Source organism: Sminthopsis crassicaudata, chromosome 2 (assembly GCF_048593235.1).
Source record: "Sminthopsis crassicaudata isolate SCR6 chromosome 2, ASM4859323v1, whole genome shotgun sequence".
Lineage (NCBI taxonomy): Eukaryota > Metazoa > Chordata > Mammalia > Dasyuromorphia > Dasyuridae > Sminthopsis > Sminthopsis crassicaudata.
This window is the reverse complement of record NC_133618.1, coordinates 682431804-682449001: the sequence shown is the minus strand read 5'-3', so window position 1 is coordinate 682449001 and position 17198 is coordinate 682431804. Positions and strand designations below refer to the sequence as shown.

General features: G+C 64.1%; 1 protein-coding gene across 1 annotated transcript in view; it reads right to left on the bottom strand.

Moving 5' to 3' along the window:
• INPP5A (inositol polyphosphate-5-phosphatase A) overlaps positions 1–17198 on the bottom strand; it is a 166579-nt gene that overhangs the window by 32137 nt on the left and 117244 nt on the right. Inside the window, exons 8-9 of the mRNA XM_074297215.1 lie at positions 17035–17154; positions 6815–6899 (exon numbers count right to left, since the gene is read on the bottom strand). Of these exons, the coding sequence (XP_074153316.1) occupies positions 6815–6899; positions 17035–17154 (205 nt within the window). The remainder of the gene's footprint in view (positions 1–6814; positions 6900–17034; positions 17155–17198) is intronic.

Below are 17198 nucleotides of genomic sequence, written 5' to 3'. Positions count from 1 at the left end.
CCGGAGCCCCGAGGGCAGCTCCCCAAACTCAGACTTCCACGACAAAACCTTCCAGCCCACCAGCCGGCGGGACCAGCTAAGTGTCAGGTTCCAAAAGGACAAGAAGGCCGTCGGGCTGGGGAGCGAGCCGGGGGCTCCAGTTCCAAGGATCGGGGGAATCCTGTGGGCGCAAAGGGCTGACGGCCCGGGCCTTCCACTGTAAAATGGGGACCTGACTGCAGCTCCCTCCCCCCATGACACCATACACAGCAGCCACCTGTTCACGTGACTCTTAGGGACCCCATCTGAGGCTTCCTTGGCAGAGATACTGGAGGGCTTGGCCATTTCCTTCTCCGGTGCAATTTACAGATGAGGAAACTGAGGCCGACGGGGTAGCGTGCCCAGGGCCAGATCTGAACTCGGGAAGTTTCCCCCATTCCAGGCCCGACGCCTCGGGCACTGGGAACTGAGTAGATGGCGCGTATGGGAGGAAGGGAAGAGGGCGAGATGCGAGAGGGGCCGAGTTTGGCACGGGGCGCCGGCCCTCACAAAATGCCAGCAGACTGACCAGAGGGGGACGCCATTTCCGGACCAAGATGGCCGCTTGCCGAGGCTTCTGGGATGTGGGCAAGAGACTCGGGTGGAGGCGAGTTCTGGCGGGCGTCCTCGGAGGATCCAGGGAAGCTTGTCCCTGGCTGCCTGCCCACAGGATAGATGTCCCTGCTACAAGTCCCCCCTCCCCCTGGGGATCATGGATCACCCCCAGCATCACAGCCCTGACGGCTATCAATAAAAGCAATCTGGGGATTGGGAGCGCGGAGCCATTTCCATAAAAGCCTCATCCATCCCACCCCCACAGCACAGCCATCGACCCCCTCCCCCCTCTCCCCAGGAAGTTTACCAGTCCAGCCCCCACCGCCCCCAGGTCCCCGCCACCCCAGGCTCCAGGTCCTCCAAACGTGCCCCAGAGCGAGCCCAGGGCTGTGTGGGCGATCTCTGCCTCGGGGGCCTCGGCCTGACTGGGGAGGGCGAGCCAGACCTGGGGGGCTCCTGCGGGGCTGACATCACTGTGCAGCCATTATCCGGGCCCACAAAGGAGCGCCTGTGTGCTCAAGCTGCTGGGACGGCCGCGGGGCCACAGTCAATGAAAAGGCCCCATTATGAGGAGATGTTTATGTCAGGCTCCGTAACAAACCGGCCTTCTCGCCTCCGGACTGTTAACCGCGGCTCCGAAAAACAACATGTGATCAAGACCCTCCTCCCAAAAGACACCGGCGGGAGGCTTCGGGAGGGGCCCGGCCTCCCCGGCCCACAGCTTTCACCTGGGAGCCTGGCAGGGGGCCTGCCCGAGCCAGGCTTTGAGGGGGTGTGGATGCCGGGGCGGGAGGGGGCGGCAGGCAGGCCCCGGGGCTGGCAGCCTTCTGGGCAGAGCTCTGCGGGGCAGCTCAGCGCCTCCCATGGAGCTGGCCACAACCTCCACCCTCGCAGGGCCCTCCGGGAGCAAGCAGGCCTCCATCTCTGCCCCCGGGGCCGCACCAGTCCTTGCCCGCCAGGAGATGCCTTCGGCTGGGCACATGCCGCCTCGGCGTCCTCCCCCGCCGGCTCTGCCACTCGGCAAAGGCCCCTCCGGGAGGCCTCTGCCCGTGCTGACCCCGCCGCGAGCACTCAGTGCTCCTGGAGCAGCTGTGGCCCCTCAGTAGGCCTGCCAGTGCAGCCCCCGGGGGCCTGAGCTTGTATGGAGCCTGGGGGGGCATTGGACAGGCGGTTTCGGGGGTGGGGCAAGTGGGGATCCCCAGGCCTGCCCCTAGTGGACATGGCTGCCTTGGGATGCTATGTACCTGAGTGTGAGGTGGGGGAGGGGGAGGGGGGGGAGAGAAAAGAAAAAAGGGAGGGGGGAGAGGAAAAGAGATGAAGAAGGGAGGGGAGGGGACAGGAGGGGAAAGGAGAGAAAGGGGAGGGGAGAAAGGGGGAGAAGAAAAGGGGAAAGGGGAGGGGGAGGGAAAGGGAAAGGAAAGAAGGGGAGAGAGCAGAGAAGGGGAGGGGAGAGACAAAGAGGAGGGGAGGGGAAGACGGGAGAGGAAGGAGAAAGCGGAGGAAAGGCCAGAGGGGAAGGGGAAGGAAGAGTGGGGGCGGGGAGGAGCCGGGAAGTGCCCCGGGGAGCTGCAGGAGGGCCGGCCCAACGTCCCAGGGCGTCCCTCCCGCGGTCCCTCGGGGCGGCCGCCTGGCGCCCGGCCCACCCGCTGTCAGCCAGGTGATGGATGGCGGGCGGGGCCGGCCGGGGCGCGCGGCGCCGGGGGCCGCTGGTACGGCCGTCACTCTCTGTCACCGGGGCCAGCTGAGGCTCCAGCTGCCGGTTCCATCGTGGGACTGGGGCCGGCCCGGGCGCCTATGGGAGCTCGCCGCGTCACGGCCTCTCCTCTGGGGCGGGTCCGCCCGCTCGCCCGCGGGAGCCCCGCCCCCGCCGCGCCCCCAGGGCCGGGCTCGCGCAGCCACAAACGGGACCGGGCGGTCCTTCACTGACCAGGCCGCGAGTTTTGAAGATGGATTTAATTAACCTCCAATGAATGTGGCCGCGCGGCCCGGCGCAGGGACGTCTGCTGAGGAGCCGCCCGACGGGCAGCTACGGAGCCGAGGCCCGGGGGCTGCTGGGCGCCTTCCGCCCTGCAGGGCCGGCTCCTCACTCTGGGTGGGGCTGTGTCTCTCCTGGGCCCCCTGGCAGATGCCCCAGACCCCCATCTACTCCCCAGGGCTCCCCTGAGCATCGCTGATCGTCTGCTGGCATCTCCTGGGGCTTCCCCCGTGGAACCCCTCTTTCCTCTTGAACTTACAGTCCCATCTCTGCCAGTGTCTCCCCCAAACCTCAGGCTCACCCGGAGCCCCATCCCCCACCTCCCCACACTCACCCCCTCACCCTGTGTACCTCCATTCCCCACCTTCTATCCACCCAGGGCCCCCAGGGCTCCCAGCCCTGCCCCCGCCTGGAACCTCCCATCCCAACTCTGCGAAATAGCGGAGGGAGGAAGGGGGCGCAAGAAGCAGCGAATATGCGACTGGTTGGGGCAGACCCTCCGGGGAGCACGCTTGCCAGCTGGGTCGTCCGAGTCTGTTTTTTAATGGAAAATGGGCATGATGACAGTGCGCCCCCCCCCCGGGCGGCCATGGGGGCTCCGATGAGATGGGGCTGGTTAAGTGGCTGGGCTGGGACCTGGCGCCCAGGGAGCGCCCGGGGCCCGCCGTGCAGGAGACTGCCCGGGGAGCGCCCGGAGCCCACAGGAGGCCGCCCGGGGAGCCCTCAGAGCCCGCCGTGCAGGAGGCCGCCTGGGGAGCCCTCAGAGCCCGCCGTGCAGGAGACTGCCCGGGGAGCGCCCGGAGCCCGCCGTGCAGGAGGCCGCCTGGGGAGCACCCGGAGCCCACAGGAGGCCGCCCGGGGAGCCCCCAGAGCCCGCCGTGCAGGAGGCCGCCCGGGGAGCGCCCAGAGCCCGCCGTGCAGGAGGCCGCCCGGGGAGCGCCCAGAGCCCGCCGTGCAGGAGGCAGCCCGGGGAGCGCCCAGAGCCCGCCGTGCAGGAGGCAGCCCGGGGAGCGCCCAGAGCCCGCCGTGCAGGAGGCCGCCCGGGGAGCCCTCAGAGCCCGCCGTGCAGGAGGCCGGGTCCAAAGATGGATTTCACTTTCTTTCAAAAGTGTTTGCCTCCTTCTAGCACAAGCGTGTGCAAGAACCACAGTTCTGCTGCCCCCATGGCGGCGGAGGAGACGGCCCAGAACAAGCGCCCCTCGAGGCGCGCTCCCCACACAGTTATAGGTTTCTGGAGCAAACAAGGCAATTACGCAGCACTGGTTCTTCTTCCCCTCTTGGGAGAACGCCAGCGCCACTCGGGGGGGAGGACATAAAACGGGGCTCGGTGAGAGCTCTTCCACACAACATCATCCTGGCACGGTGTGACCCACCAGCTCCCGGCCGTCAGCACGAGCCCTCAGTGGGACTCCTGGGAGCTGGGGCTCCCGCCCCCTCCAGCTGGGGGCACCAGCCCAGAAGGGAGAATGCTGTCTGTCGGGGGGCACCCAGGCCAGCAAAGCCTGGACCCTCCTCGGGACCCCCGGGCTCGGCGCACTGGGCCTCCATCTGCCCCACAGAAGGAAGTGGGAGCATCTGGGCTCTTGGACAGGGGAGGGTCCCTTCCGCTGCCGGGCTTCCTCGATTCCTGTCTCCCTTTGTCCAGACTCGAAGCGTCCGGCTCCGGCTCCCGGGGAAGCCGCCCTGTTGTGGTCCTGCGCGCTCCAGTCTAGGGCTGCACCGGCCCCCACAGGTGAGGGGCCAGGGGCCATCCCGCCTTCTCCTCTCTGGGCACGGGCAGGCTGTGACTCGGGGAGCCCGGGGGCATTATCCCTCCTCGATGTCCCCCCATTGCCAAAGGAGAATTTACTCATGGAGCCATCGATCGAGTGGAGATTAAGGCTCCCATAAAAATGTTGAATATACAGAATGCTAATGATTGATCTTCTCTTAATTGACCCGCGGGGAGGACGGGACTCTATAAACAGGCGCTGCTGATTATGGTTTTTATCTTCAATTAAGGCTGGAGCAGCGCCACTTGCCTTTCCAATGTCCCGGGCTCCGGACAGACTGGGGCTCCTCGGTGGAAACGCCCCCAGATCTCTGGCCTCTAGATCTTGGCCTGGGCCGGGAAGACCAGGTGAGGCCGGCCCAGTGGTTCTGGCAAGTGAAAGTCAGGCAGACGGAGCGAAAGCTCACCCGGTTTCCTGCCACGCAGAGTCCCACGCTGGTCGAGGGCCCCCCAGGAGGGGCTTGGTGGGGCCGCTGGCTCAGGGGGCCCAGTCATGCCAGCCGGAGCCTCCTCTGCAGGAGGGACGGGCAAGAGTCCCGGAGCCTTCAGTGAAGGATCCCGGGATGATGGTAGGAAGTCAGCGCGGGACCCTGGCCCAGGCTGAGAGCCAGCCCAGGGTGGGGCTAGGGAGGAGAGGGCTGCTTCTGCCCGGGCCCAGTGGTACCACCTGCACTTGGAGCCATCCCTCTGGTGGTCACGCCCAGTGGGGTGCTCAGACATCTGCCGCCCAGGTCCGGGTGCCCCTGGGAGAAGGCAGTGCCCGGGGACCGCAGCCTGAGGGCACCGCCGGCCCTAGCTCCTTCTCCCCCCCACTCCATCTAGACAAGCTACGATGGAAATTCTTCCTCAGATCCATCATTCTCTGTTCCTGTTTTTGGTCCAGTGTGAAACAAGCCAACGAGGAAGAGTTAGGGCGGGCCATCTCGGGCTCGCTGGCAGCCCCGTCCCCCCTTCTCCATCTTGCTCCGTGAGCGAGGGGGGCTCCCGGGGCCTGACAGAGCCACTTCAGCCGCTCAGGGAGCCCTCCGTGCTTCTCCAGCCGGAGGGCGGGGGCGGTTCCAATGAGCTGGGCCACGAGTCAGGCGATCTGTATGATGGGGACAGGGAGCAAGCCCGGGGCGTCCCACTGGGGTGCTTGGGGAGGGGGAAGGAACTCCAGGAAGGCAGCTTCCTTTACGTCTCTGGAGGCCGGCCTCAGCCAGCGTCCCACATCTGGAGATCGTTTGGGGGTCCCCGGAACCGTAGCCAGCCTTTGCCCGGGATGGCCCGCCCTAGCTGTTCCTTGAGTTGATCAATGAAGAGGCACAGAGACAGCCGCCGGCCGCCCTGCTCGGAGAACTCGGGACGTCGCCATGAGTAACAGGCTGGTCCTTCTCGCTGGCTCCCCCATATTCTGTATTATCTCACAGGCGTCGTCTCGCCACCCAACGTCCCTGGGCAAGCGCACCCAGAGCCCTTCTGCCCTGACCGTGGGCGGGACTTCTGACCACAGCCGCCAGCTCCTCTTTCTCCTCACTTCTGTGGGAGGCTGGAAGGCCGTGTCCGAGGATTTGGGGCGACCGAGTGCGCGCACCGAGTGCACCGAGTGCTACTGACGCAGGGTCGGGCCGCCCAACCTCTGGGGAGTGAGCGCCACAGGTCAAGGGGCTGGACCTTGGAGTCCGAGGAGGGGGGAGGGCTGAGGCGCGGGGGAGACTCTCCTTGTGACTCCCAATGGGATGCAATCTCCGGGTTCCCAAACGGACCTTTGACCCCACCCCACCCCCAGCAGGTGAGGGCCAGGGGCAGGACTCGAAGCCCAGGCCGTGGCTGAGGCAGGATCACGGTACCCAGCTAGCCACTCCCAACACCTTTCCCTGCCCAGCGACGCAGGCCACGCCCACGCCCTTCTGTCCTGCCCCCCCATCCTCCTTGCCCTTGCAGGCCCGTGGGGGAGAGCCCCCCCAGACCTCACCCGGGGCCTCCTCGACAACCCCTGGGAGGGACGGAGGCCTGGGACAGAGGGGAGGCAGACACGGCATCGCACACTAGGGCTGGGGTCCTCTCAGCAAGCCAGGGAGGGGATGCAGCACCCGCGGCCCCTCTGCAACACGGAGCAGCGCAAACGGGATCTCTCTGTCTCTCCTCTGTCTCGATAAGTCTCTGCTCTGTCTCTTGTCTCTGTCTCTCTCATACCCACACACACGTGAGGAAGTGGTGACTACAGAAGCCAAGGATGATCGGTGGTTTCCAAAGCACTGACCCCGTCCCGGCAGCGGGTCATTTCCAGGGGCCTCAGAGCCCCCCCAGCAGCCTGAGGCCCTGAGACTCAGGATTCCCCTTGCCCACAGCAGAGGCCCAGCAGGAACCGAGCCAACAACTTAGCCCGCTGAAGCAGCAGCCTGAGCCCCCCCGAGGGACGTCCGCCGCTCGGGCACACGCTGTGCCCCCCAAGCCTCCCCACCACTCGGCACACGCCGCAGCCCCCAACCCCAGCAGGGAACGGACAAGCCCACCTCGACCACGGAGCGGGAGTCCAGTCGGAAGTTGAAGTCTCCGAAGACAAAGTACGCCACCTTCTCAAACCGCTGGTCGATGATTCTGGAAGAGAAGACAACTCTGTTACCCACGTGGGGCCCAAAGGCGCGGTGGGCGCGCATCCACGAGGCGCCAGCTGTGTGTGGACCGCACCGTCCTGCGCCTTGCCCCAAGCGGCCCGTGCTGGGTCAGGGCGAGAGATGGGAGGAAGCTGGGTCCCCCTCTGGGCCAGCACCGGGCTGAGGCTCCCCTGGAACCCCCCACGAGTCCCGGGGCAGCGCCTGCCAGGAAGAAGGGCCTGGGACCCTTCTGGCAGAGAGAGGCTCAGCTCCGGGCGGGGGAGACCCCCCCTCAGGCCCCAGTTGTCCCCGCAGCCGTTCCCTGTGGTTCTAGGCCCATCAGGCCTTGTTCAGAGCCCCTGCTGCTGCCCCACGGGGGGTGTCTCAGGGCCCAGAGCCCCCCCCACGGGACGCTCAGCACAATGGGATCCCCACAGACTAAAAACCACGGGAAATTGCACGCCAGCTTCTCCCGCAATAGGGAACAGGGCAGTCAGCGGGCACCAGGGCTTCTGCAGTTCTCCCCGGTGGGCACCCAGGAGGACGGGCCAGAGACCCAAACTGGGGGGGGGGGCAGAGACGCTGCCAGCATCAGACCAGCTGCTCTTTGATGAGGTTGGGCTTTTCCTTGCCCACCCTGCTCCAGGAGCTCCGCCCCCCCCCCATCATTAGTGGATCTCTTAGAATACGCCAGTGTTAGCCGGGATGGTGACTGATCTGAGGGACAGGAAGGAGGGAGCATGGGGCGGGCCCTGCTGGAAGCAGGGCCTGGGGGCGGAAGAGGGATGGCAAACAGTAGGTGCTTAATGGAGGAGGCTTGATGCCTGCAGGGATGTGGGCCAGTTGGGATGTGCTGCACACTGAGCCCGGCCCCAAGCTCCAGGCTCCCCAAGACAGCGAAAGCGAACATGGCGACAAGCCCCCCCAGCTCTGGGCCTCGGGAGGAAAAGGAGCCAACACTGCCGGGAAATGCCCGGGGAAGGCCGGGTCAGCTGCTGACAAAGGGAGCCGCAGGGCAGGAAGGCCTGGGAGGTGACTGACAGACACACGGACAGAGACAGGCAGACTGCCAGAAAGAAACAGGACAAACGGGTCCAGGCCCGCTATGGGCCCAATACCTGCTAGAGGCTGGAGTCTTAGACACAAGCTTTCAGGGAGCTCACTTTCTCTGGGCTGGGGAAGGGAGGAGGGGCACACAGTCACAAGCAAAAGGGTGTGGCACGGGCACCTCGGACATGGCCGGAGCCGGGGGCACCTCAGACATGGCCGGAGCCGGGGGCACCTCGGACATGGCCGGAGCCGGGGACACCTCGGACATGGCCCAGGCCGGGGGCACCTCGGACATGGCTGGAGGGGGCACCTCGGACATGGCCCGGGCCGGGGGCACCTCGGACATGGCTGGAGTGGGCACCTCGGACATGGCCGGAGCTGGGGGCACCTCGGACATGGCCCGGGCCGGGGGCACCTCGGACATGGCCGGAGCCGGGGGCACCTCGGACATGGCCGGAGCCGGGGGCACCTCGGACATGGCTGGAGCTGGGGGCACCTCGGACATGGCTGGAGCTGGGGGCACCTCGGACATGGCTGGAGGGGGCACCTCGGACATGGCCGGAGCCGGGGGCACCTCGGACATGGCCGGAGCCGGGGGCACCTCGGACATGGCCGGAGCCGGGGGCACCTCGGACATGGCCCGGGCCGGGGGCACCTCGGACATGGCCGGAGCCGGGGGCACCTCGGACATGGCCCGGGCCGGGGGCACCTCGGACATGGCCGGAGCCGGGGGCACCTCGGACATGGCCCGGGCCGGGGGCACCTCGGACATGGCCGGAGCCGGGGGCACCTCGGACATGGCCCGGGCTGGGGGCACCTCGGACATGGCCGGAACCGGGGGCACCTCGGACATGGCCCGGGCCGAGCCCACGTGTGGCGCTCATGTGAGGGAACCTCGGTGGGCGGGCCTGACCCAGTCCCGCGGGCGCTTTGTAGCGGGTCGGCCCCATTATCCCGCTAATAGCCGTGCCTAATGCGACCGCCGGCGGGTTTTGTGGCGAGCCGAGGTGCCGGCAGCGGGTCAGAAGGGAACCTTCTATTTACACGACGATTTCCTCGGGCCTTCGGTGCGACGTTGACTCGGCTGCTTGTAAGGGGGGCGGAAGGCATTGAGGGGATGGAACAATTAGCCGCGGGGAGCTGGCGCTGAATGGCGGCGGTGGGAGGTCTGGGCTGGCCCTGCCCCGGCCCCCAGCGGGGCTCCCTATTAGCCCCGGCCTCCCCGCTCATTCAGGCAGACCGTGACAGTGTCACCGACATTCCCACACAAAGACAAAGTTCCAAGCTCAGTCTATAAACATGCTTCCCCGGCCCATTCATCCCAACGCGAAGCTCCTGAAAAGGCCTTTTTTCCCTTTAAAAACAAAACAAAACAGAGCCCACCCCCTCCCTCCCTCTGTCAGGCTGCTGAATGGGGATGGCTCTCGCGGCGGAGGAAGAGGAGGGTGGGACCGGCCTCGGCCTCCCCCTGACCAGGCCCGCAGTGTCCGGCCGCACCACCAGCCCCACTTGGCACTTTCCCAGGAGATCCTGGCCCGGCCCGTGCAGGCGAGGGCTCCCTGGGTCTCTGCGGTCCCGCCGGCTCGGCCCTCCGGCATTTTGTGAGGTCACCGAAGCATTCTACGAGTGGCTCAGAAGCCGAGACAACGAAGGCCGGGTGCTCCCCATGGGAAGCCCTGCCGTGTCTCTGCAAGCGAGGGGAAGGTTACCGTGGGGACAGGGGTCTCCAAGACGGGGAGCTCCGCCACGGTTCTCAGGCGGCAGCCCCCTGCCCACGGGCATCTGCATTTACCCAGCACAGCAGGGAAGCGCAGAGCCAGCGGCCTGGGAGGAGGGGGCCCTGGCCCCAGAGCCGGGAGCCAATGCAGAAGCTTTGGGGCTGACGACAGGTAGCAGATGGGGGAGCCGGGGGGGGTCCCCCAAGACAACGCCCTGCTGGGGAGAAGCTCTGCTGCCCCCTCCCCCTCGCAGGGTCTGCCCTGTGGCCAGGCTCCCGCCCGGGTCCGGGCTTCTGGAATCCGGGAAGAACAATCAGTTCCAGGGAAAACTTGCTCATGACAGGCTAAGTGGGCCCGGAATGGCCTGATGTAAGTGTTTCCAGTGGCGTGGCTCAAACGCCGCAATCCCGTCATTAAAAGGCTAAACTTCATCATATCGCCCCGCGCTCCGCTGGAATAGCCGGCGGCCATTAATAACAGCCAGTGATCTCAGGTCGGGCGGCAAGATGGAGACCGTTGTCAGAAAGCCTCGGCCCGCCACAGCTGCCTCGCTCGCCGGCCGCGGTCATTTTTAATTCCACTCCGGTGCCGTGGCGGGGAAAATGCTGTGTTTTTTTAAATTAATTCCCTTGTCAGGAGCTATTAAGGCTAAAAGAAGGCCCGCATCAATATCATATACCTAATACACAAGAAGAGCCATAAAAATCAATTTTTTAGCCCTTGGAAACTGCCTCGCTCTGGCTTGACGGCTCTGCGACACTGACGGCCGCCTAATGGAATGGGAGCCCGGCCTGATGATGGAAGGACCTGTCAGTGCCTGCGGGCAGGGGAGGCTGCAGCGTGGGGGCTCGGGGCGGGCGTGGGCCCCAGGGCCTTCCGCGCCCCACAGCCTGGCCTTGGGAAAGGGAGAGGCGGCCCCCAAGGGCCCTGTGGGCAAGGCCAGGCCCAGGCCCCTCCTGGAGGCCTTCAGGGGCCCCTTGTCCTGAGGGTGAGTCTGAGCAGAGCCTCCCAATGTTCCTCAGGGGCCTAAGGGCAAGCCCACGGCCAGGGGCCCTCGTCCTGGTGGCTCTCAGGGAGCCACGGAAGGCCTCTGGTGTCCTCCTGAGGGGGCCCCGAGTCGTCTATCTCTGTGACAGTCCCCATCGGGGTGACGAGAAGCAGACCCTCCTGGAGGCGAGACAGAGCCCGGGGCTCTCGGGCTCGGCAAGGTCGGGCCAGGCTGGTGGCAGCCGTGCTGAGCCCAGGCCAGGGTCGACCAGCAGGCCCTCCTGCCTGTATTTCCTGAAGTCCCCTTCTCTGTCGCAGACTTTCTGGAGCAATGGCCACGTCCAGGATACGGAGGCTGGGTCTGGGCCCAGGGATGGGATGGCAGCCAGGCGAGCATCTGGGCCCCGAACTCCCCGAGTTACGGCGACTCGCCAGCAGGACCCTGCAGATTTCGCCACGTTGTCACGTTAGGTTGGATGATGCGAACAACGCTGGGGGCCGGGTTCAGCCGGGTTCCGCGGTAACCTCGTGAGGCCCTCCTGAGCGGGGACCCTGTGGGCGAAGCCGCCGCCCAAGTGCTCCGGATTCCGAGACTCGCTAATAGATCTCCAAAGACACTGCCCGGTCCATCTCCATTTGTGGGCAAATTAATCAGCCCGAGGGGAGCGCTCCGGAGATGTCGCTGGAGAATCCGGGGTCCTGACAGCAGCAGAGCCTGAGCCAGGCTCTCTTGGGCAGGGCGTCCTCTGGGCACCCCGGCCACGGGCTGGACCCAAGCAGCGCAGCAGGCCCGGGAACGGCACCAGAGCGGCCCTGAAGAGGCCAGGCGGGGCCCTGAGGGGCCTGGGGGTCGTCGGTGCTCGCCCAGGGCTCCATGGGAAAGAACTCCAGCTAGGCTGGCCTCCAGTCTGATCTCCAAGGCCGAGGTCTCGAGCAGCCCTCCGGCCCCAGGACCTGCCCTCCAACCAGCGCACTTCCCTGACATGGGGGGCGGGGGGCTCTCCCACACTCTCTGCCTTCTCTTTCCTTAAACTCCCTTGTTCTCGATTCCTTCCCAACCAGCCCAATGACAGCGGGAGACGCTCAGAGGGAAAGGGGGCACGGGGGGGAGGGGGAGGATGATGTCATCTCTCATCTCCCTCACTGATCATAACCGCATAAAAGACCCAGCAAGTCAGTTGGGGGGGGGGAGACTTTCCTGGGGCTTTGGGCAAAAGAGCCTCCCCTGGAGGAGGGAGCCAGAGAGGCGGCGCGCTCCGGGACCCTGACACGTACGGCGTGGGAGAGGAGCCGCCATGACGGACACAGAGAAAGTGTCCACTGGGCACCATGTTGTTCGCCAACTTCTGACGGCAGCACGCTGGCCCAGGCTCCGGACACCCCCCCCCCACGCTGTCTCTATCCCTCTGTCTCCATCTCTGTGTCTCTCTCCTATCTCTGTCTTTGTGTCTCGCTCTCCTACCTCTGTCTGTCTCTCCTCTTTCTCTCCATCTCTGTCTCTGTGTCTCTTGTTCTCTCTCTTAGTGTCTCTTTTTCTGTATGTCTTGTTTTTCTTTCTTCTTTCTCTCTCCATCGTTTTGTCTCTGTCTCTTTCTCTCCCTGTCTCTCTCTGTCTCTGTTTCTCTTTCTCTCCCTGTCTCTGTCTCTCTTTCTCTCCCTGTCTCTCTCTGTCTCTGTCTCTGTTTCTCTTTCTCTCCCTGTCTCTGTCTCTCTTTCTCTCCCTGTCTCTGTCTCTCTTTCTCTCCCTGTCTCTGTCTCTGTCTCTTTCTCTCTCTCTTTCCCTGTCTCTTTGTCTCTTTCTCTTTCCCTGTCTCTTTGTCTCTCTGTCTCTGTCTCTCTTTCTCTCCCTGTCTCTGTTTCTCTCTCTCTCCCTGTCTCTCTGTCTCTGTTTCTCTCTTTCTCTCCCTGTCTCTGTTTCTCTCTCTCTGTCTCTCTCTCTCTCCCTGTCTCTCTGTCTCTGTCTCTGTTTCTCTCTTTCTCTCCCTGTCTCTGTTTCTCTCTTTCTCTCCCTGTCTCTGTTTCTCTTTCTCTCCCTGTCTCTCTCTTTCCCTGTCTCTTTGTCTCTGTCTCTCTCTCTTTCTCTCTCTCTCTCTCTGTCTTTCTCTGTCTCTGTCTCTGTCTCTCTCTCTCTCCCTGTCTCTCTCTTTCTCTCCCTGTCTCTGTCTGTTTCTCTCTCTCTATCTCTCTGTCTCTTTCTCTCCCTGTCTCTGTTTCTCTCTCTCTGTCTCTCTCTCTCCCTGTCTCTCTGTCTCTGTTTCTCTCTTTCTCTCCCTGTCTCTGTTTCTCTCTTTCTCTCCCTGTCTCTGTCTGTTTCTCTCTGTCTGTCTGTCTCTTTCTCTCCCTGTCTCTGTCTGTTTCTCTCTGTCTGTCTGTCTCTTTCTCTCCCTGTCTCTGTCTCTCTCTCTTTCCCTGTCTCTTTGTCTCTTTCTCTCTCTCTCCCTGTCTCTCTGTCTCTGTTTCTCTCTTTCTCTCCCTGTCTCTGTTTCTCTCTCTCTGTCTCTCTCTCTCTCCCTGTCTCTCTGTCTCTGTCTCTGTTTCTCTCTTTCTCTCCCTGTCTCTGTTTCTCTCTCTCTGTCTCTCTCTCTCTCCCTGTCTCTCTGTCTCTGTCTCTGTTTCTCTCTTTCTCTCCCTGTCTCTGTTTCTCTCTCTCTGTCTCTCTCTCTCTCCCTGTCTCTCTGTCTCTGTCTCTGTTTCTCTCTTTCTCTCCCTGTCTCTGTTTCTCTCTCTCCCTGTCTCTCTCTGTCTCTGTCTCTGTTTCTCTTTCTCTCCCTGTCTCTGTCTCTCTTTCTCTCCCTGTCTCTGTCTCTGTCTTTTTCTCTCTCTCTTTCCCTGTCTCTTTGTCTCTTTCTCTTTCCCTGTCTCTTTGTCTCTCTGTCTCTGTCTCTCTTTCTCTCCCTGTCTCTGTTTCTCTTTCTCTCCCTGTCTCTCTCTCTTTCCCTGTCTCTTTGTCTCTTTCTCTCTCTCTCCCTGTCTCTCTGTCTCTGTTTCTCTCTTTCTCTCCCTGTCTCTGTTTCTCTCTCTCTGTCTCTCTCTCTTTCCCTGTCTTTTTGTCTCTTTCTCTTTCCCTGTCTCTTTGTCTCTCTGTCTCTGTCTCTCTTTCTCTCCCTGTCTCTGTTTCTCTTTCTCTCCCTGTCTCTGTCTCTCTTTCTCTCCCTGTCTCTGTTTCTCTTTCTCTCCCTGTCTCTGTCTCTCTCTCTTTCCCTGTCTCTTTGTCTCTTTCTCTCTCTCTCCCTGTCTCTCTGTCTCTGTTTCTCTCTTTCTCTCCCTGTCTCTGTTTCTCTCTCTCTGTCTCTCTCTCTTTCCCTGTCTCTTTGTCTCTTTCTCTTTCCCTGTCCCTGTCTCTCTGTCTCTGTTTCTCTCTTTCTCTCCCTGTCTCTGTCTGTTTCTCTCTCTCTGTCTCTGTCTGTTTCTCTCTCTCTGTCTCTGTTTCTCTCTCACTGTCTCTCTGTCTCTGACTCTGTCTCTGCCTCTCACACTCACACCCACATTCCGCGGGAGGCGCTCGGGACGCTGCGGTGACTCCGGGGGCTCCAGGGATGACCTGCATCCTTCGGGCTGAGCTCCCCTTTGCCTGGAGACCGCGGTGCTTTTCTTTAGCCCATTCATCCGCCCGTTCTGGGAAAAGCCCCGAGAGAAGGCCGGGGCCGGAGGGCCCTTTGAGCCGCGCTGACAGCTGACTGATGACCGTCCCCGCGGCGACAAAGGGGAGCTGTGTGGAGGCCGTGCATCACTCGCCGCTCCCTGGGAAACTAATTGCTCCCAATTGTGCGCGGGCACATTATTTTTCTGGTAATCATCCCTTTTGAATGCCCCAAATGGGCATGAAACAGCCCCTTTGAGCGGGCACAAAAGTTAAATGCTCCAATGTTGATCAAATTAACTCCGGCGAGCTGACAAAGGACTATATTTGTGAGAAAACGATGACGGGCACAAAGGGCGCTTCACGCCGGGGGTTCTGCCGGACGCGCCCCCGCCCTGTTTCCAGAGGGGAACGGCGGGACCCCGTCATGGGGTGGGGGAAGGCCCATTTCATGGATCTGAACAGCACAGAGGGCTCAGGAAGCTCCCGGGGGCCCCCTCCAGCCTCAGGGGCCCCATCCTGCTCCTTAACCTCGAGAGGGCGTGGCACCCATACGCACGCGTGTGTGTGTGTGGGGGGGGCCCACCTTCCCCGTCTGTCTCTGAGCGCCCCCCCCCCTTGCTCAGAGGGCCTGGCTGAGCCCCTCCCTTGCCCATCCACCTGCGGCCTAAGCTCAGGGGCCCAGGCTGACCACACAAGAGACTGGCTCCCTTCCTTCTCTTGTCCTGTGCCGAGAGGAGAGGAGGATTGTGGTGGGGGGGCCGTGATGGGGAGTAAAGTAGGGGGAGCCCCGGTAAGGGGAGCTGTGATGAGGGGCCATGGGGGGACCGTGCTGGGGGGCCGGACTCCCGGGGAGCCCTTCCGGGCTCTGGGGCCACAGCCGCCTGGCCGGTGAGGAGCCAGAGGGCGCTCGGCGGCAGCAGGGCCTGGGCCGTCCCCTCCGGCCGGCCTCCCTCTCCCGTCCTGCAGGAGTGACGGCACAATGGCCCGCGGGTTCCCAAAGCCTCTGAATGGGGACACTGTTGGTGGCGGCGCGGCGTCAAAGGGCCTCCTCGGCATTGTCCTCCCCCATCAGCCGAGCAGAAAAGCCCCCGCGGTGGCTGCTGAAAGGGGCTGCCCATTATTCACCGCCTGCGACGCCCCCTTTGTGCGAGGCCCGCGCTGCGCTCCGGGGGTCGCCGGCTCCGGCCGGCTGAGCTCTCAAAGGGCCAATTCAGGGGAATGCAAAGCCCAGCTCGCGCCGGAGCCCGCGCCCCTCTCGCCAGGGGTCACATCTGAATGATACGGCCCCACAGCGAGCGCTCCCCGCGGCGTCGTGGGGGGTCTGGCCCGGCCGCTCCGAGCTCGCTCGCCTCCCCCCTCGGCCCAGGGAAGAAGCGCGGGGGGCGGGACCCGCTCCCCACCCCGGCGTTCTGCGCAGAGACCCCTCCGGGCCCGGCCGGAAAGAGCGAGGGGCGCCCCCCCATGGAGTCTTTCTTTTGCCAGAAGACAGTCTGGGCCGGGAAGATGGAGCCAAAACGGCCCCCAGGAGGCGAGAAAAAGAGGCCCCCGATTCAGGACCCTCCAAAGGAGCCCTCGGAGGCCAGCGGGCACTCCACCTCCCAGCACCGCCTCCTGTGTGCCAGGCCCCGCTGCGGCCCGCCCACGGCGGCCGTGAACACAGAAGGACCCAGGGAAACGAGGGGAGTACGGGGAGGGGGAGGGGGGCTGACTCAACGTCCAGGGTCTGCGGGGGTCAGAGGAGGGGAGGGGGAGGACAGAGAACACTTCCCATCCAGACTGGCTGCCTAGGGGGAACTGCCCCTCCCCCAGTTGCTGCAACAGCGGGGGAGGGGGCTTCCTCCACCAGGGATGCCCCTGCCCCTCCCCCCTTATTACAGCAGCTGCCCCTCATACCAGGGATGCCTCTGCCCCTCCCCCTTACTACAACAGCTGTCCCCATACCAGGGAAGCCCCTCCCCCTATCACATTAATGCCCCCCCTCCCCCCCCCCCCCCCCCCCGTTACAACAGCTGCCCCCATTCCAGGCTGCCCCTGCCCCTCCCTGTGTCCCTCAGTCCGGACCAGCACTCTCCCCCTCCGCAGGCGCCAGGACATGGTGAGGTCCCGCCCCTTCTCCCCTTTCCAGCCACTCTGAGCCCCAGGCTGGGCACCCGGAGGCTTCCGCTGAATTGCTGGCCTGGGGTTGGGCACTGCCCATCAGTGACCTGGGCCCCAGGTCCAGCGGGAGAAGGGCAGGTGGGGGAGGGCTCTCTGGCCGGGACAGGGGGGGCCCTGCCGGGGGAGGGGGAGCTGGCTCCCAGAGTCATGCTGCTGGGGCACCCGCCCAGCCCCTGGCGGTCACTATGGGGGGAGGGGGACCGGGATTGGCTCCTTGGGAGGAGGATGCAAGGGGGAGGGGCCACGGGCCCTCAGAGGCTCTCGGCTGCTCCCTGGGGGTCAGGAATGAGGGTGCAGGGCACGCACTGTACCCAGGAGGGACAACTTCTGGGGCAGTGGAACCTCATGGGCACGGGGAGGGCCCACTCTGGGGAGGAGGTGGCACGGAGGGGCACAAAGCAGAAAGAAGCCCAGAGAGAAGGGCGGTCAGCTGGCCAAGAGCCCTGGCCAGGACTGGCACAGAGCTCCCCCTCCCTCCCAGGCTGCCCCTTCCCCAGCCCCGTGGAAGCCAGGAACCTGTGGCCTGAGGGGCCCTGGGAGCGGGGAGTCCACCTCCCCCTCATCTGCCAGTGTGAGACACCACGTTTAAGGAGGCCCCAGGAGGGGGTGGGGGACAAGGAGGGCCTACAGCTGTCGCCACCTACCGGTCAAGCACGTAACCCAGGGCCTTGTGCCGAATCCCGGAATAAACCGACGGGCTCGTCTCCCAGGCAATTAAATTGGAAGCGTCGTGGAAGAGGTGGATGTTCACCAGGTCGAAGGCACTGCAGGACAAGGCAGAGAAGGGGTGAGCGAGGGGGCCCCTGGG